The 17,048-nt window shown below is 40.3% G+C and overlaps 1 protein-coding gene across 1 annotated transcript; it reads right to left on the reverse strand.

Annotated features, from left to right (window-relative positions):
* Positions 1 to 6,687: 6,687 nt before the first annotated feature.
* LOC109998337 (cytochrome P450 3A40) lies at positions 6,688 to 16,970 on the reverse strand. The gene is made up of 13 exons (XM_020653131.3): positions 16,814 to 16,970; positions 16,636 to 16,729; positions 16,337 to 16,389; positions 14,588 to 14,687; positions 14,089 to 14,202; positions 13,887 to 13,972; positions 12,232 to 12,374; positions 11,998 to 12,122; positions 10,046 to 10,130; positions 9,485 to 9,645; positions 9,169 to 9,395; positions 8,178 to 8,340; positions 6,688 to 8,091 (listed from the first exon to the last, which is right to left on the reverse strand). The coding sequence occupies exons 1-13, from the start codon at positions 16,882 to 16,884 to the stop codon at positions 8,017 to 8,019; spliced, it is 1,497 nt and encodes a 498-aa protein (XP_020508787.1). The 5' UTR covers positions 16,885 to 16,970; the 3' UTR covers positions 6,688 to 8,016.
* Between the last annotated feature and the right edge of the window lie 78 nt (positions 16,971 to 17,048).

The following is a 17,048-nucleotide window of genomic DNA, read 5'->3' on the forward strand; positions in this document are numbered from 1 at the left end:
TTGGTAAACACTGAGTAGCACTCCTTCACCAACACAGTTTTTATAATCTCAGGGTCTGATACCATTAACATCGGTGACCGTCCATCATACAATCTGAATTTTAAAAAAAACAACTGTGATTAAACAAGAGTTTTTTTTTAAACATCCAGAGCTCAAATACAGAATAAAATCTGTACAATCCTTTTTTGGGACTCTTTTTGTTTATTGTGGTTTCTGTTTAGGTTTGGGTGGGATTTTTTTTTTCTGTGCTTCATGTTTTGCTGCAGAGGTTGAGCTGCTCAATAGGCACATCTACGACTCATCAAGTGCAATAACCGGCTACTGATCTACTCCTTCTGAAGAGTTATCCGGTTGCCAGTCTGCCCTGCTTCTTCAGCAGTATCTGGGCTCCCTAACCCTTAAAGAGCCCATATTATGCCCTTTTTGGGGATCGTATATTTAATCTATGTACCTACTTTTGTACGTTCACAATAGCTAAGGTCCGAAAAAAGTGTCTGTTTTCATGTACTGCTCCTCCTTGCTCCCTCTACGCTCTGAGTCTGTCAGCTACGCTCTGTTGAGCCCACACTGTTAGACCCCACGAGGGCCAAATCTGCTTTGATTGGTCTGCCGATCCGCTCTGTCGTTATTGGTCAGTCGCTCAGCACGCGTCTCGGAAATTCAACATGAGCTGCAGGGCTTGCCACAATGAGCCAATGGACTTAGATCAGTGATCTCACACTGACAATGACGTCGGACTGACACATTTTTATCAAGGGGGGCTAGAACCGAGTGTTACATGCGGCTAATGCTACAGCTAACAGGAGGACGTAAGAAAAGCCGCGTTTCCGCAGACTTTGAATTTTTGCACATAGATGTGCCTAAATATGCACAGAACACTTGGAAAACACACTAAAGGGCATATAAAACCAGAAAAAGCATAAAGCAAGTATCTCTAGTTTTCCTAGTGCTTTGCCAGTGATCTAACCCTGTGATTCCCTGATTCTCCAGTGCTTCTGGCCAGCAAGCCTCAGCACCTCCACGACTGCCCAGCCTGACTCCACCAGCACAAGACTGGTCACCAGGATTCCTGAGCATTATTTCAAAAGTATGTAATAAATTCCCTCGTCTGAGCCTCACTTTTGAAGTAATATAAATTTGTTATTACAAAAATGTCCCAAAAAGCCCACCTAATAAAAAAAAAAGAAGTTCTTCAAACTCCAGCACTTCCTCCTGTGAAGGTTCAGTCACTATCCAAGTCAAAGAAGTACACTTTTGAGGTACTGCTTTACATTTCCTGGGCAAGTATTCATTTTTCTACTTACTTCATTTCATTGGTGGATATAGTTACTTGTGGTGTTCAGCCTTTTATAGGCTACTCTTTGGCTTACCACCCTCTACCGAGCCTATTGTGTTCACCATAATACTTTTCTCTAACTTCTAAATGGATTCATTTCAATAACTATTCACCCAAGAGTATGGGATGTTTAAAAAATAATAGTAGAAAGGTAAAAGGACAGTGGGGCTGCTTGTCATCCCGTTATCTTTTTTTAAATATTTTGTTCTTATTTTTTCCCACCACTGACATCACCTCCAGGCTGTACGTGTGTTTGAGCAGTCTAACACACCAAGCACGGATTATGCAGCTACATGTACGATGTGTCCTTGGGCAAGACACTTAACCCTGAATTTCTCCCGTTGCTTAGTAGGCGGTGTATGAATGCTTATGAATGGGATTAGTTACTTCTGATGGTCTCACTATATAGCAACTACTGCCATCAGTGTGTGAATGGGTAGGTATGATAGGCAGTGGAAAAGCACTTTGAGAAGTCAGAAGAATAGAAAAGTGCTATACAAGATCAAGTAGGCCTTTTAAAAAAAATGTTTTAAAGATTAAAGATTTATCTTTTGGCTTTTTGTGAGTCCAGGAAATGTAAAACATCTGTTTTACTTAGACTTTCTTGAGCACCACAATATAAGAAATCTTCTTTGCAGTGTCTATATTTTTCCACATTAAGAGCACATGAACACACCTGTCGGAAGAACAACCTATTGAACACTTATTCAGCATACTGATACCCTCAGAAAGAGTGAGTAGATAAATGCATAGAGAATATGATTTAATTTTTGTCTGTGGCAGCCTATGATGTGCAATTTTAATCTTTTTTATTGTAATGTAGTTTAGAATTGCTCCTGCTATCCTCACATCAAGGTGACAGATTGGGTGTATTTCCTGTTGTAAAGTTAAAGAAAAGTATAAAAATCTGTGAATCCTATTCTTTAACTTTATTGTTAAATAAATACCTATGCTAGTGTAACAGAGTTCATGATTCCACTTGCCATCATTTGCCATAACTTAGCATAGAATATCCTTATTTGACTATTTCTATTGTGTAAATACTGTTTCTAATGTATGTATGAGTATCCACATATACACATACAATATCCACTCAGTCTATGGTATCCACTGGGACTGATGCCCTCTGTAACATGAGCACCCTCTGCTGGGGCCCATGCAGACTTGAGCGGTGCAGCCCGTGTTTCTTTGCCAGTCTGCACTATGCTGTCCCCGAGGTAAGTTTATGTGTAAATAAGCTCTGCTAAAATACTATAAAATAAGTTCGTTTTTCTTGATAAAAGTAATATTTTTCCATTTAGTATGTTTAAGAGAATCTCCGAAATTATTGTTAAAGTTTTCTGTGATTATATTACTATGTTTTTAAGTCATTTAGGCTCACCACAGTGTTGTTTTGCTAGCTCAAATTGTAACTTCTGATCTCCGGGGTGTGGCGCCCATGAAGGAACATCTGGTTTGGGGTCGTCTGCCAAGTCATAAATGCCTGTCAGTTGGCAGCACAGTCATTGTGGAGCCAAGTCAGTGCCGTACAGTGCCCAGGACAGTTATGGTGGGACGGATTGTGAGTCCATTATGGGGAGACGGATGGGTTCCAGTGAGAGTCATTAACCCTTCCAATAAGCCAGTAACTCTCAGACGCAACTTTACATGCTGACATGTCCTCAAGTGCAAATCACTTGATGACTTTGAGGTCGACAACTACATGTAAACGACAAAACAGACAATGTGACTAGGACTGTTAACAAGACGGACACTGGCGATGAAAAGAGCTTGACCGTTGACTCTGACTGTACTCCACCTAAACCTAGTGGTTCCGTGCTACTTGACCTTGGAATACAACACATTGACGCTGACTCAGGTGAACTGTCTCTCTTCTGGAAGTCAAAGCTGGTTGAATTTATAGCCAAGTATGAGTCAATCTTCTCTCGTCACAGATTAGACTGTGGGAAAGCCAAAGACTTTGTTCACCGAATCAGGCTGATTGACAGCAGACCCTTCAGACTGCCTTATGGTTGTCTGTCTCCTTCACATTATGAGAAGCTCAGGATGGCTTTTAAAGAGATGGAGGAACAGGACATCATAAGAAAGTCAACAAGCAAGTACGCTTGTTTTGGTTTGGAAAAGAATGGTGATCTGCAGCTTTGCACAGATTTTCGTGGGGTCAATGCGAGTACATTCAAGGATGCACATCCACTGCCTCACTAGGCTGATGCTTTGGCTGCTCTAGGAGGGAATGCTTTCTTCTCGACCATGGATCTGACCTCTGGATACTACAATGTGGAAGTCCATGAGGAGGATAAGAAGTTCACCGCATTCACCTCTCCATTTGGGTTGTACGAGTATAACAGGCTTCCACAGTGACTCTGTAACAGCCCTGGCACATTCATGAGGATGATGATGTCCATCTATGGTGACCAGAATTTCTTAAGCCTCCTGGGTTATCTCAATGACATTCTTGTCTTTGCCCCCAACAAACAGCTTACCTTACCAAGACTTGAAATGGTGTTTGAGAAGTTACAGGCACACAACTTGAAGCTGGCACCCAAAAAGTGCCACTTCAAGAGGTCGTCACTTAAGTTCCTCAGGCACATTGTGACCAAAGGTGGCATCTCAACCTACCCAGAGAAGGTCAAAGCCATTATTGATCTGACTGAGAAGGATTTGATGAATGAGAGCAGTAACAGCCCCTCTCCCTCCAAGGTACGGTCATTTCTTGGTATGGTTGGATTCTACCAACAGTTCTTTGAGGGTTACTCCAGCATCAACAAGCCTCTCTTTGCCCTAGCATCAGGTATGCAAAAGCCACGACATGCCAAAGGTAAAAAAAGAGCGCCCCTGTGAACAGGAAGTTGACTTCTGATGATTAGACATTGGAGTGCAGTGGAGCTTTCAGGACGCTGAAGCAGGCTTTGTTAGACAATGTCACTCTAGCACATCCGGACTTCAGTAGGCTTTGGTGCTGTTTCATCGCAACTGGCGGACAGTGACGATGTTGCTCGACCAATAGCCTTTGCCAGCAAATCTCACAGGCTTGATTTTTTGGCACTCAAGTGGGCTGTTAATTCAGTCACTGGATGAGAGGTCATCTGTTCACCGTGTGGACTGACAACAACCCTTTGAACTACATTCTCAGCAAACCGAAGCTTGATGCCTGTGAACAAAGATGTGTTGCAAAAATTGCTCCATATGACTTTGAAATCAAGTACATTCCCGGCCCTAAGAATGTGGTTGCAGACGCAGTAAGCCGTGAGCCTTTTGTGCAGAGGGTTTGCTATAGCGCCTCACCAAAGTCCCTTACGGTGCACTTCTGACAGAAACTGACACTCCGGACTCTGACTGTGTGCAGGATGCTTTTCGTCAGTCCTGTGAACTTCCAGCCATGCTGCACACACACCATTACTTGACTGTGAACTGCAGAGATGCTGTTTCTGCTGTCTTGAAACAGTCTTTGGACCTAGACAAGCTGCCTCCTCAAGCCTACCGCTTTCCTCAACTTGTTCAGTCTGTTCAACCACATGAGCTGTCTGAGGTTTGTCCTCTGCCAAGAGACAAGCTGATGGATGCAAAACGTACTGAGACTTGTTTGAGCCGTGTTATCCTGTTTGTAGAACGTCAGAGGCTCCCAGACATTGGGATAAGCTGACAGTCAAAACAGGTGTTCTTTGTTGTGTCATAAAAGACCCTGTTACTAAGAAAAAAATCTACCTTTATGTTGAGCCTGCTGCGCTGAGAGAAAAAGTCCTTAAAGGTGTGCATGATGAGGCAGGTCATCAAGGCCAAAAAAGGGCGCTCTACCTGACTAGATAAAGGTTCATCTGGCATGGGATGGAGAGAGATGTCAGAGACTATGTGAAGTGTTGTCGTCGTTCTGTGTGTAGTAAGTCTCCTGAGCCTGAGGCCAGGGTAAAGCTTGAGAGTGTGACCACATCCAGACCTCTCGAGTTGGTCTGTATAGTTTTTTGGTCTGCTGAGGATTCCTCCAACAAGTCTCTTTCTTGATGTGCTTGTGGTTACTGACCATTTTACTGCTGGTGCAGGCCTACCTCTGTCCGAACCAGTCAACCAAGGTTGTCGCCCAACAACTCTGGAACAACTTCTTCTGTGTTTATGGCTTTCCTGAGCGGATACACTCCGGTCAAGGTGCTTATTTCGAAAACCGGCTGATGGCAGAGATGCTCAAGTTGCTGGGGTTCAAAAGTCACATACATCTTATCACCCAATGGGCAACGGTGCTGTAGAGAGATTTAATCGCACCCTTGGAAATATGATCAGAGCACTGTCCCCAAAAGCCAAACGCAGATGGCCTCAACTGCTGAGATCTCTCAACTTCTCCTACAATGCCACAGTGCATGAGACCACTGGTTTCACCCCATTTCAACTGATGTTTGGCAGAACTCCCAGGTTGCCTGTTGATGTGATGTTTGGTTCTGTCCTTGTGGATAATCAGGTGGTGGACTATGATGACTATGTGCAGATTTTAAGACGTGACCTAGCAGAGGCTGTGAGAGTTGCTCAGGTCTCCACCACAAAACAGCAGCAGAAACAAACAGACTATTACAACAAGAGGGTCAAAGGTGCTGTTGTTGAGCTAGGAGACAGACTCTTGTTGGCTAATTAATGTGAAAGAGGAAAAGGGAAACTGGCTGATCGCTGGGAAAGCGGCCTTTACACTGTTGTGGAGAAACAAGACAACGCTCACACCTTTAGGATCAAGAACGGTGCTACAGATCAGGAGAAGCTAGTCCACAGGAACCTCATAATGCCTGTTAACTTTCTGCCCGTTCAAACTGAATCTGTTTACTGTTTATAATGTATGAGTATCCAGTGGCTATCCACTTTGTAACATGAGCGCCCAGTGCAATGTTAGAGCTTATTATTAGAAGAGTGGCTGTGAGAGACCGTATATGCTTCTGTTGTTATTAGATTAAATGGCATGCTGGTGCCAAAAGTGAAAGCGTTTGCCTGATTCATCACACAACGCAAGAGAGTATACAACCACTACACTAGTCTGAGACTTCATTCTGTAGAGGCTATTTTCAGAGGAAACAAGTCAGCCACTAGAGGGAGACAAATACACATCAATGATAGAGTGACAATCATCACGGGTCAGTTTCAGTTGACAGTATATTGAATTATAAAATTTCTACTGCTTCATTTGTCAACACAAGATTGAAACACAAGGAAAATACAAGATATATCATCTGTCACATATATCTATAACAAAAGGAAGAAAAGCAAGGTCAAGATATAATGCTTAATTCAAATTCAAGATATATTTCCTGTCACAATGATAGAAAATTCAAAACCAAGGAAGAATAGCAAGCTAAATTCAAGATGTGCTCAAACAAATCCAGTGTTTGTATCCATTTATTGTAAATTTTCTTGCAAATGGCAAATTTATTATGACTGAATCCGGTAGGCTATTTTCTTACACAGGTATTGTGCATTGTCATGGATCCATCAACTTTCATTTATTACAAAAGACACTCAAGGTTTATCTACCACTGCAGTGCTTTACAGAATATAAGAATCCCAACAGTCAAATACAGAACATTAAAATCCTATTAAAAAGCATGAAAAATAGAACAACAACGCAGCAACCATCCAATTAACAGAAAAGAGAGAAACAACGAGACAAAGTTTGACTAAAGTTAACAGTAAAACAAATGGATGGAAATCATGGATGAAACAAGGATTATAAATTGGCTTCACGATAAAAATGTTTTTTTTAAAGTGTTTTAAAAGAAGATACTGATGTAGCTCGTCTGAAATCCTCAGGCAGGTCTTTCCACAGCCAATGAGCCCGAGCTACAAATGCTCTGTCTCCTTTGGTTTTTAAGTTTGAAGTGTGAATAGTTAGGAGGTTCCTGCCTGAGGATCTTAGGCTGTGCACTGGCTGGTAAGGGGACAGCAGATCAAAAATATATTCCAGGGCCAGACCGTGATGTGCTTTAAAAGTAAGAAATAAAACATTAAAATCAATCCTAAAAGAAATGGGAAGCCAGTGTAAGGTCATTAAAACAGGAGTAATATAATCTCTCTTCTTCGTTTTTATTAAAAGTCTCGCAGCTGAATTTTGCACGTTTGGAGACGACTGATTAATTTTTGGTTTATACCTGTTAAAAGACTGTTACAATAATCTAATCGTGAAGCGATGAATGATTGTTTGTGTTTGGTTAAAAGATAGCATTGATCTTATCTTAGCAATATTCCTGAGGTGGTAATAGCATGACGGGACAACTTGTTTTGTATGTTTGATAGATTGCTATCAAAGGTCAAACCCAGGTTTTCTTCACATTAACAGATAGAGGACCAAGGGAGGAGAGGACATCTGGGTGCAACTTATCAGTGCCAATTATTGAAATTTCAGTTTTGTCAGCTTTTTTCCATTTTTTTATGTCTGTAAAACAATTGCTGAGGTCTGTGAGGTTTGGAGACCTTTGATCAATTGGGAAATACAGCTGTGTGTCATCAGCGTAGCAGTGAAACTGAATGTTGTGTATTTGTATAATGTAGCAAGAGGGAGCATGTAGAGGGAGAATAAAATTGGTCCCAATATTGACCCTTGGGGGACTCCACAGTTCAGCATGCTCATCAATAGACATAAAACATTTCCAATCTGTTAAGTAAGAGTAGAACCAATTCAAATATTGGTATGTTTGGAGATGCTCTGTCTTGAACTACTGTTGTCTGGGGACAAAACTGAGCTTTATTGGCTTTAATGGCTGAAACTTCCAGTTGAAGTCCAAAGGAATCTAAAGGAAGAAAAGTAAGTTATATAAGAGAGATAAAGAGACATCGTCAAATGACAATCTGAGTGCATATGTGAATAAACTCTTACCATGGTGTCTTTGCATGTTTCCAAAGAGTAACTCTGCAGGAGACGGACAAGAACCAACTTCATAGTGAGCATGGCGTAACGCATCCCGACACAATTACGAGGACCGAGCCCAAACGGCAGGAATGCATATGGGTTCACTTCCTCACCGCTGTCTTTACTAAACCTGTACCCAAACACAAACAGAGAGCTAAAGATCTTGGAGAAACCACTGAGAGAGTAGAGAGATTTATGTTTAAACAAGTGTGTGACACAAAAACATATACACACTTATTAGATATGGTATTTAAAGTCAGGCCCAAAGCCATCAGCAAGAAAAGCACTAAAGAGTGGCCTGATGACACGGAAAATATTTAGGCATATTTTCTGCAGCTGCAATAACCATGTATTCAACAGTTGAGTGGACCTAACTGTGAGATATGATGCAGCTGTAGATATCAAGTTTATAATTTTGCGTGTTTCCATGGGTCCAAATGCTTGTTATGGATCATTAAATTTGTAGTCTTTTTATTTCTTGAGATTACAAAAGAGACTCCTCAATGTGGAAGCCTGGAAGGTGCATATAACGCAGCGCAGAGCCATGCATGCCTATCCAAACTCTGGTAACACAAAAGAATAAAACAGCCTATAAACCATGACTTTATTTTAGAATACAGAATACAAGTGATTATCATGTATAGACTGAAGCACTGAGTGGAATTCATAGTCACACAGGTGTGTTCATCTTTAAAGAGCAGCAGACATATTGTTGCTGTCATGCGCAAACTTGGCAGTAACAAAATAGGTGCAATAAAACATTTAAAGTTTTTTTTTACATATTAGGTAGTTACACTCACACTTAATGACATGGTTTACTTGACAATTAACTACTTTTGTATAAATGTTTACAATAATGGGTAAATGTGCAACTTTTAAATGAGTTCAAACTCTTAATATTTTTTTGGTAGGCATCTGGCGTCCTCCCTCTGGGTGTCTCCGCTTATCATACACTTACCTCTCTGGTCTGAACTTCTCAGGTGAACTCCAAAATCGTGGGTCCATGTGTACAATGCTCACAGGAATCCCAATAATGGTTCCTTCAGGGATGTTGAGGCCGTGGACCTGGACAGGTGTTTTACACATCCTCTCAAGCCGTGGTGCAGTAGGAACCAATCGCATTGACTCATTAATAACATGGTCCAGGTACTCTAGATTGGTCAGATCCTCATAAGATATGGGAGCCTGCATGTGAAAAGGATAAGGAGCCATCAATTCAAACATTTTGTGAGCCAATTCAAAATTGGTTATGAATCACATGACCATGACGTTACATCTTTTGGTAAGTTGGTATCAATTTCTTCCTGCAAGGTCTGCATGGCATCGGGGTTGATGGCCAGGTTGTAAAGGATGTAACTGAGAGTGGTACTGGTGGTTTCATAGCTACCAAAGATGAAGATGAAAGCTTGGGAAAGTATCTCAGTTTCAGTCAAACCTATAAAACAAAATACAGCAAAATGTTAGCAAACATCAACAGCTAGAAAACTATTTAATGTCCCTCCAAACCCAAACAGTGCATTTGCTCTTAAGGTTAAATATATAAAAGACAGATGTATCAGGTTGTGGTTTTTGAGGCTTAAAGTCTTTGCAGACACAAGGATTAAATATCATGATTTCAAACTTGATCTAACACAAAACTAGTTTTTGATCTACAAAATGGAATAGAAAAACAAGATTATTGAAGGGTGTTTCAAATCAGAATGTCCAATATACAGAACAGATATATTTATTCAAACTTAAATAAAACAGAGAAAAGCTGCCAAAACTGAGAGCTTTTGACAATTTTGCTTCAGTGATTTTCATGATTCATAGAAATTGAGATAAGGTAGGAATACCTTTACTTGGCTGCTCTTGTTCATTCTTTATCTCTGAATCTGGTATCTCATTTTGAACCATCACCTGCAGGAAGTCTGCTCGGAGCTAGAACAGCACAGAAAACGTTCAACATTAAATAAAAATGACAAAGAAAACAATCTATGCGCTGGTGGATCAGTGGTTAGTGCACGCGCTCCATGTATGGAGGCTGCTGTCCTCCAAGCTGGCAGCCCAGGTTCAAAACCAACCTGTGGCTCCTTTCGACACTTTCTTTCCCTGATTTCCGACCCTAAACACTGTCCTACATTTATCTCTACAATAAAGGCACGGAAAGCCCAAAAATAAATATAAAAAAAAAAAAAAAGAAACTAACACTAAATGGGAAATGTATTATTATGTAATTAAAATATGAATGAACAGACATATTTTTTTAGCATTTATCTTTTCAAGTTGCACCTTTTTCCACAAAAGCCGGTTTTAATGACAATATGAGATTTCTGGAAATATGCTTATTAGGGCTCTAATCTATCGGTCTATCAGTCTTTTTTTTTTTTGTTTAACACTCGCTAAAATCACCAAACTTTGCACACCCATCAGAACAGAAGTGGTGAAAAAGGTTATATTTTATGAGTTTATGGGTCTATGAGTTTATGGGTAATTCGTAATTTTGAACACCTCTTGCGCTCTTACGCTCTTCACCCTCGCTAAAAACACCTCTACCAAGCAGGGCTAACAAGCTACAGCTAGTTAGCTCTGTCTCTTCTTTGGCTACTTCTTGCTCTGAATTAGCTAAACTGCCCACTGTCACCATGTGTTTTGGGATGATCATGAAAGCTAAAGCGAGGTAGAAGTCTTCCATTCCCCCCGCTGTCCTCAGGGAGAGCGCTAGCCGCTAACCATGGTGATGATGATGATGCTCAGAAATCGTCACGGTTCTCAGGATTTTTCTTCCTGTCCGAACCAACAATGGTCAGAAACAGCCTGCCCATTTTTCCAGATTTTGTCTTGGAGTTAACCTCAACATGGAGCAAACTGCTGTCTACCCACGTCACAGTGCCCAGCTATGGACAATATCAGGATTTAGATGAAGCTGAAAAGGCTGGTTAACCCTCCACCTATGGAGCCGTCAGTAAACCGTAATTGACTCCAATTTCAGTTATCAATTGTGAACATTTTGACTTTCCTTCAAAAATTGCTTGATAAACGTCTGTCTTTTTCCACGATTAAAGTCTATTTTGCAGCTATATCTGCCTGTCATTTGATTTTAGTGCTTGATGCTCTCTGTGGTTCCCCATTTGAGCCTATTGAATCAGTAAATATGAAATGTATTTCATACAAGACTACATTGCTTCACATTGACCTCCGCAAAGCGAGTGGGCAGTGTATTTGCCTAAGCTCATCCCTTTAGTGTATTATGCCTCACCATGAACATTTTAATAGTTAATAACTTGGCTGGACGGGGCGCGCTGGTGGTGCAATGGTTAGGGCGCGCGTCCCATGTATTGAGACTCTTGTCTCGAGCAGTAGGCCCGGGTTCGCTTCCACCCGTGGCCTCTTTCCGCATGTCATTCCCCGCTCTCTTTCCCCAGTTTCCGACTCTATCCACTGTCCTATCTCTGCATTAAAGGCACGAAAAGCCCCCCAAAAAAAATAAAAATAAATAAATAACTTGGCTGGACATAATCATGTCAACACTAAATCTTATGAGCTTGTCAAGACTGCCCTGATCACATCTGTCATTGGAATTTTCTTAAATTTTGAATTGTCATTTACAATTCCAATGCGGTTGGCTAAAGACAGTCACACCTGGACATCCACAGAGGTGCAAAGGCTCATTGAGTAAAGCAAGCACAATTAAGTCCAATGTTAAGAAGCCCAATTTTAACAAGCACATTTCCCAAAATATTTCCAAAAATGTCAAGCAATTCCTATAATTCCCCACAATTTTGTTAACACATTAAATATGGCTTACTGATTTTTCAGACTGATGCTTCTCTTTCAATTTCTTGATGATGTTGAAGAAATAATCAACACTGGGTCTGGGCATCATTTCAATATCTAGGAGTTTCAACAGATGGCTGGCAAAGGGAAATACCACTGAAAAAAGCGACAGGGTTGTTCACTAAAACTTTGCATTATAGTGGTGCCAAGATGCTAAAAAAATTAAAATTTTCTCTGCCTCCAAAAAAGTTGAAGAAATACATACTTGTTAGAAATATTGGCCAAAAATTTAAGTTCATAATCTTTTTGAGCTGAACAACAAGTGGGTCATCTGGATTGTTTATGGAGTTTGCCTCAACACCGAAAGACACACTGGTAATAACGTCCAAACTGTAAGGTGCCATGAATCTAGAAAAGAAAAATAGAGAGAGAGTGTTCATTTCGGACATATCATGGATTAAATGCGACCACGTTCAATGTCTCTCTGAGAAACACCGCAATGTTAAACTGGTATGTAATACATAAGCCACAATTTCAGAATTTCAGGTTATGTAATATGCTGATGATACTGTCATATACTAAATGTATCTGGAAGAACTAGACTGTCAGTTTCAACACAGCTGTCGTTTTGGTAATTGGAAATAGCAACGTGGAGAACTCAAGTCTACGACTCAATATTTAACGAACACTTTGTCAATTTCTTGTCATTCAAGGGTTCAGTCCTCTATAAAAATAATGAGTTAAAACAAGAATAATAGTCTGTATTTTGAGCCTTTTTTTGAAGTAAAACATGTTAGCCTCAAAGAGAGATTCCAGTCTGAAATTGAAAGGAGGGTGTTGGTCCCCACAAGCCCTGCCTTGCCCTGCTGCAAACACCCTACTATCTCCGGATGCTGTAGCTGACTGACAGCCTGGTCAACTGCTTGCTCTGCGTTCCATTTGCACCCTGCTCAAACTGATGCCTGTGTTAAATCTCTTACTGAAAGTCCATTTGAATATCTTGTGTTTTCCTCAAATGATCACAAATGGACACTAGTGTCTTTCCTGAGTGATATTATAGGTTTTATCTTCTATTGTAAAGTCTGCTAAATGTGTATTTGTGTTGTTAATCTTCAGTCATTGTGTACCGTATTTTCCGCACTATAAAGCGCACCGGATTATAAGGCGCATCTTCAATGAATGGCCTATTTTAGAACTGTTTTCATATATAGGGCGCACCGGATTATAAGGCGCATAGAATAGAACGTGTTTACAACTGAACAAGGCTGGGAGATATAAAACTACGTTTTATACGTAGTGCATTCACAATAACTCAACGTTGTTCAAACGTTAATGTGCATATTCACAATATCTCCCAGCCTAGTTCAGTTGTAAACACGTAAAAGAAACACAGTCTGATACCGCTAATTCAAACGTTAGTGCATAACTCAACATTGTTCAGTTACGTATAACACGTAAAGCTCACTTTTTCAGTTCATTCCCCGTCCACGAATCCCTCGAATTCTTCTTCTTCAGTGTCCGAATTGAATAGTTGGGCGAGAACGGCATCCAACATGCCCGGCTCCCTCTCGTCATTATCCGAGTCAGTGTCGCTGAGCGCCGTGTACAACCAGTATGGATCAACCAATTAACCAATTGATCAATATATAAAGCGCTCCGGATTATAAGGCGCACTGTCGTTTTTAGAGAAAATTAAAGGCTTTTAAGTGCGCCTTATAGTGCGGAAAATACGGTAGTTTGTCTTTTTTACAGCCTCATGTGTATTTATGGCTGAGCTTAATACATTTTAAAACCTTTAATAGAGAGGGGAATTGCAAATTAGCTTTGACTATACATGCTGTAAAGTGTGACATTGATGTCCATGTTACATCCATGTCCAAACACAAATTAACAAGACATAATAAATAATGATTAACATACTGTTTGATGTCGACTGGCTCATCCAAATTGGTTTGTCCAAGTTTTTCAACAAGTCGGTCTGCATAACGAGCAACGATGGGAAAAACCTTTGAAACAGAAGAGTTGTGTAATACTGACAATTAACTTAACATATTACTGAGTCATAGACATGGGACTAGGTCATGAAAGAGAGATAGCAGAAGTGGTTAGATATGAGACTAACCTGTTTCAGTCTTCCACTGGTGAAGCATGGTGATAAAGAGCTCCGAATTCTTTTCCACTTTTCGTCTTTGACTGAAAATACTGCATCCTTTAAAGGTCCTGCCACTGCATTTTCCTGTAAAAATGATTGGAGTTTAATTCACTAAATGCTTCCATTTTTCTGCATCATTTCTCTTTTTTAGACCTGAAATTGTCTGCTCAGTGCTGAATAATCAAACACTGCATAAACTGAACTTCAACTTGAACATCAGTTCACAAGAGATAGCAGGTTCACTGAAACCTTATTTCCTACATGTTGACAGTGGGAGGTATTTTTCCACATTTGCTATACATGCAGCATGGGCCCTGTGTTTTGTCAGTATTCCCTACACTGCAGAAGGCTTCATGGGTTTATTCAGTTATGTAATTTATACCAAAAACAACACTGATTTGTTATCAACACTGACTTATTAATATGAAATACTTTGGTTACAACATGTACCAAAAGAGAGGTTTCTTACCCTGCGGTTGGTAAAAGTTGAGTAGCACTCCTTCACTAACACAGTCTTTATAATCTCAGGGTCTGATACTATTAACATTGGTGACCGTCCCTCATACAATCTGTATTTAAAAATACAAAAACTGTGATTAAGCAAGCGTATTTTTTTAAACATCCAGGTGAGCTCAAATACAGAATTAAATCTGAACAACCTAAACCTAAATTATAAAATTATACCTTGAGGCAGTAGAGTTAACTAAAAATGTCATCATTTTTTAAAAGATTTTTTGGGGGCTTTTGCCTCTATTTGGATAGAACTGTGGATGGAGTTGAAAATCAGGAGAGAGAGAGTGGGGAATGAAAAGACAGAAATTAGCCAGAGGTTGGACTTTGACCCTGGCCGCCCTAATTGAAGTTTATAGCCCCTGTAAATAGGGCGCAACCTAAGAGCTAGCTATCAGCGACAAACACAAGTCATGATTTTAAAAAGTAATTTGATCATATTTGTATAGTTCTTGTCAATTGTCATAGTTGTGACTCTTTTTTTAAATTTTGGTTTAATTGCTAGTGTGGGTCTCATTAATTAATGTTCTGTGTTAATTCAGGGGTGTTTCTGATTTGGGTGGGAATTTTTTTCTGTGCTTCATGTTTTGCTGCAGAGGTTGAGCTGCTCGATAGGCACAGCTGCGATTCATCAGGTGCAATAACCGGCTGCTGAACTACTCCTTCTAAAGAGTTATCTGGTTGACAGTCTGCCCTGCTTCTTCAGCAGTATCTGGGCTCCCTAACCCTTAAGCAAGTAGCTCTAGTTTTCCTAGTGCTTTGCCAGTGATCTAACCCTGTGATTCCCTGATTCTCCAGTGCTTCTGGCCAGCAAGCCTCAGCACCTCCACAACTGCCCAGCCTGACTCCACCAGTACAAGACCACAGGTTTCCTGATCATTATTTCAAAAGTATGTATTCAATTCCTTTAACACATGCCCCTCGCCTGAGCCTTGCTTTTGAAGTAATATCAATTTTTGTTATTTCATACATATCCCAAAAAGCCCACCTAGTAAAAATAAAACTTCAATACTTAAAAGAAAAAAAAATATTTTTAAGCCTGTTTTAACAATCTGGCCTGTAAATTCTTCAAATTCCAGAACTTCCTCCTGTGAATGTACAGTAACTATCCAAGTTAAAGAAGTGCACTTTTGAGGTACATAAATACATTTCCTGGGCAAGTATTAATCTTTCTACTGTACTTACTTCATTTAATTGGTGGATATAGCTACTGTTGGCATTCAGGTTATAATATAAAACAACATATGCTTTTGCGAAATTTAAACACATATTTTATAGGCTATTCTTTGGCTTACCACCCTCTAATGAACCCAAAACGTTTCTCTAACTTCTAAATGGATTCATTAAAAATAACCATTAACCAAAAGAGAATGGTTAAAAAGAGTAGAAAGGGTGGAGCAGTGGTTAGTGCGCGCGCCCCATGCATAGAGGCTGTCGTCTCGAGCGGGCGGCCCGGGCTCGCTCCCCATCCGTGGCCTCCCTCCTGCATGTCATTCCCCACTCTCTCTCCCTGATTTCCGACTCTATCCACTGTCCTATCTATCCATTAAAGGCACAAAAAGCCCCCCCCCCCCCCCCCCCCCCCCCCAAAAAAAAGTAGAAAGGCAAAAGGTATCACCGATATCACCTGAAGGCCGTACGTGCATTTGTGCAGTCCAACACACAAATCCCAACTTATTAGCCTTTTATATATTAAGTTAAAACTCACCCCCACACATCCCCGTATTTGGCTTTGCACTCACGGTCAAAGGCAACCAAACTCTGCAAGAAATTTCATGAAATGCATTTAAATGTTTAGAGGTTCAATCGTCAAACAGATAGTCTGCAGTTTAACTAAACAAACACATAGTATCAGGCATGTCAACAACAATGTTGAATTGTGTTTCATTGCCATCAATTTAACTCAAAATAAGTTCATTTAAAACACCCTCATTCTTTTCACATTACTTAAATACTTATATAGCTTATCAGTGTCTAGGATCTTGTAAATATGGTGTGTCTTCCTACCTTTCCTATGTTATACATTGTTCCAATAAAAGGCATTGGCGTTGGTCCGCGTACTCCCATTTTTTTGAAAATCCTATATGGCCAAATGCCATACCTGTATCATAAAAATATTTTTAAATGTTACAATAAACAACCATCAGTGGAAACAAAATCACACAATTGGACAGTTATTACTCACAGTATTAGTAGGGTAAAGCACAGTGCCAGCAAAGTCCAAGTGGTTGCTGAAAACAAAGTAAAGAGAAACATTTTTCCTTTCAGTGTCAGCCGAGTAGAGGGAGAACTGGACACACAAAGTAGGCTACATAAAATAATACGACGAAACAACAAGCAACCTGATATGGCCTTCAGTGGGAGGGGCTCACAGAATTCAGGAATTTGTTATGTAATACAGATAGGACAAGTGGCTGCTG

Source organism: Labrus bergylta, chromosome 10 (genome assembly GCF_963930695.1).
Source record: "Labrus bergylta chromosome 10, fLabBer1.1, whole genome shotgun sequence".
Taxonomy (NCBI): domain Eukaryota; kingdom Metazoa; phylum Chordata; class Actinopteri; order Labriformes; family Labridae; genus Labrus; species Labrus bergylta.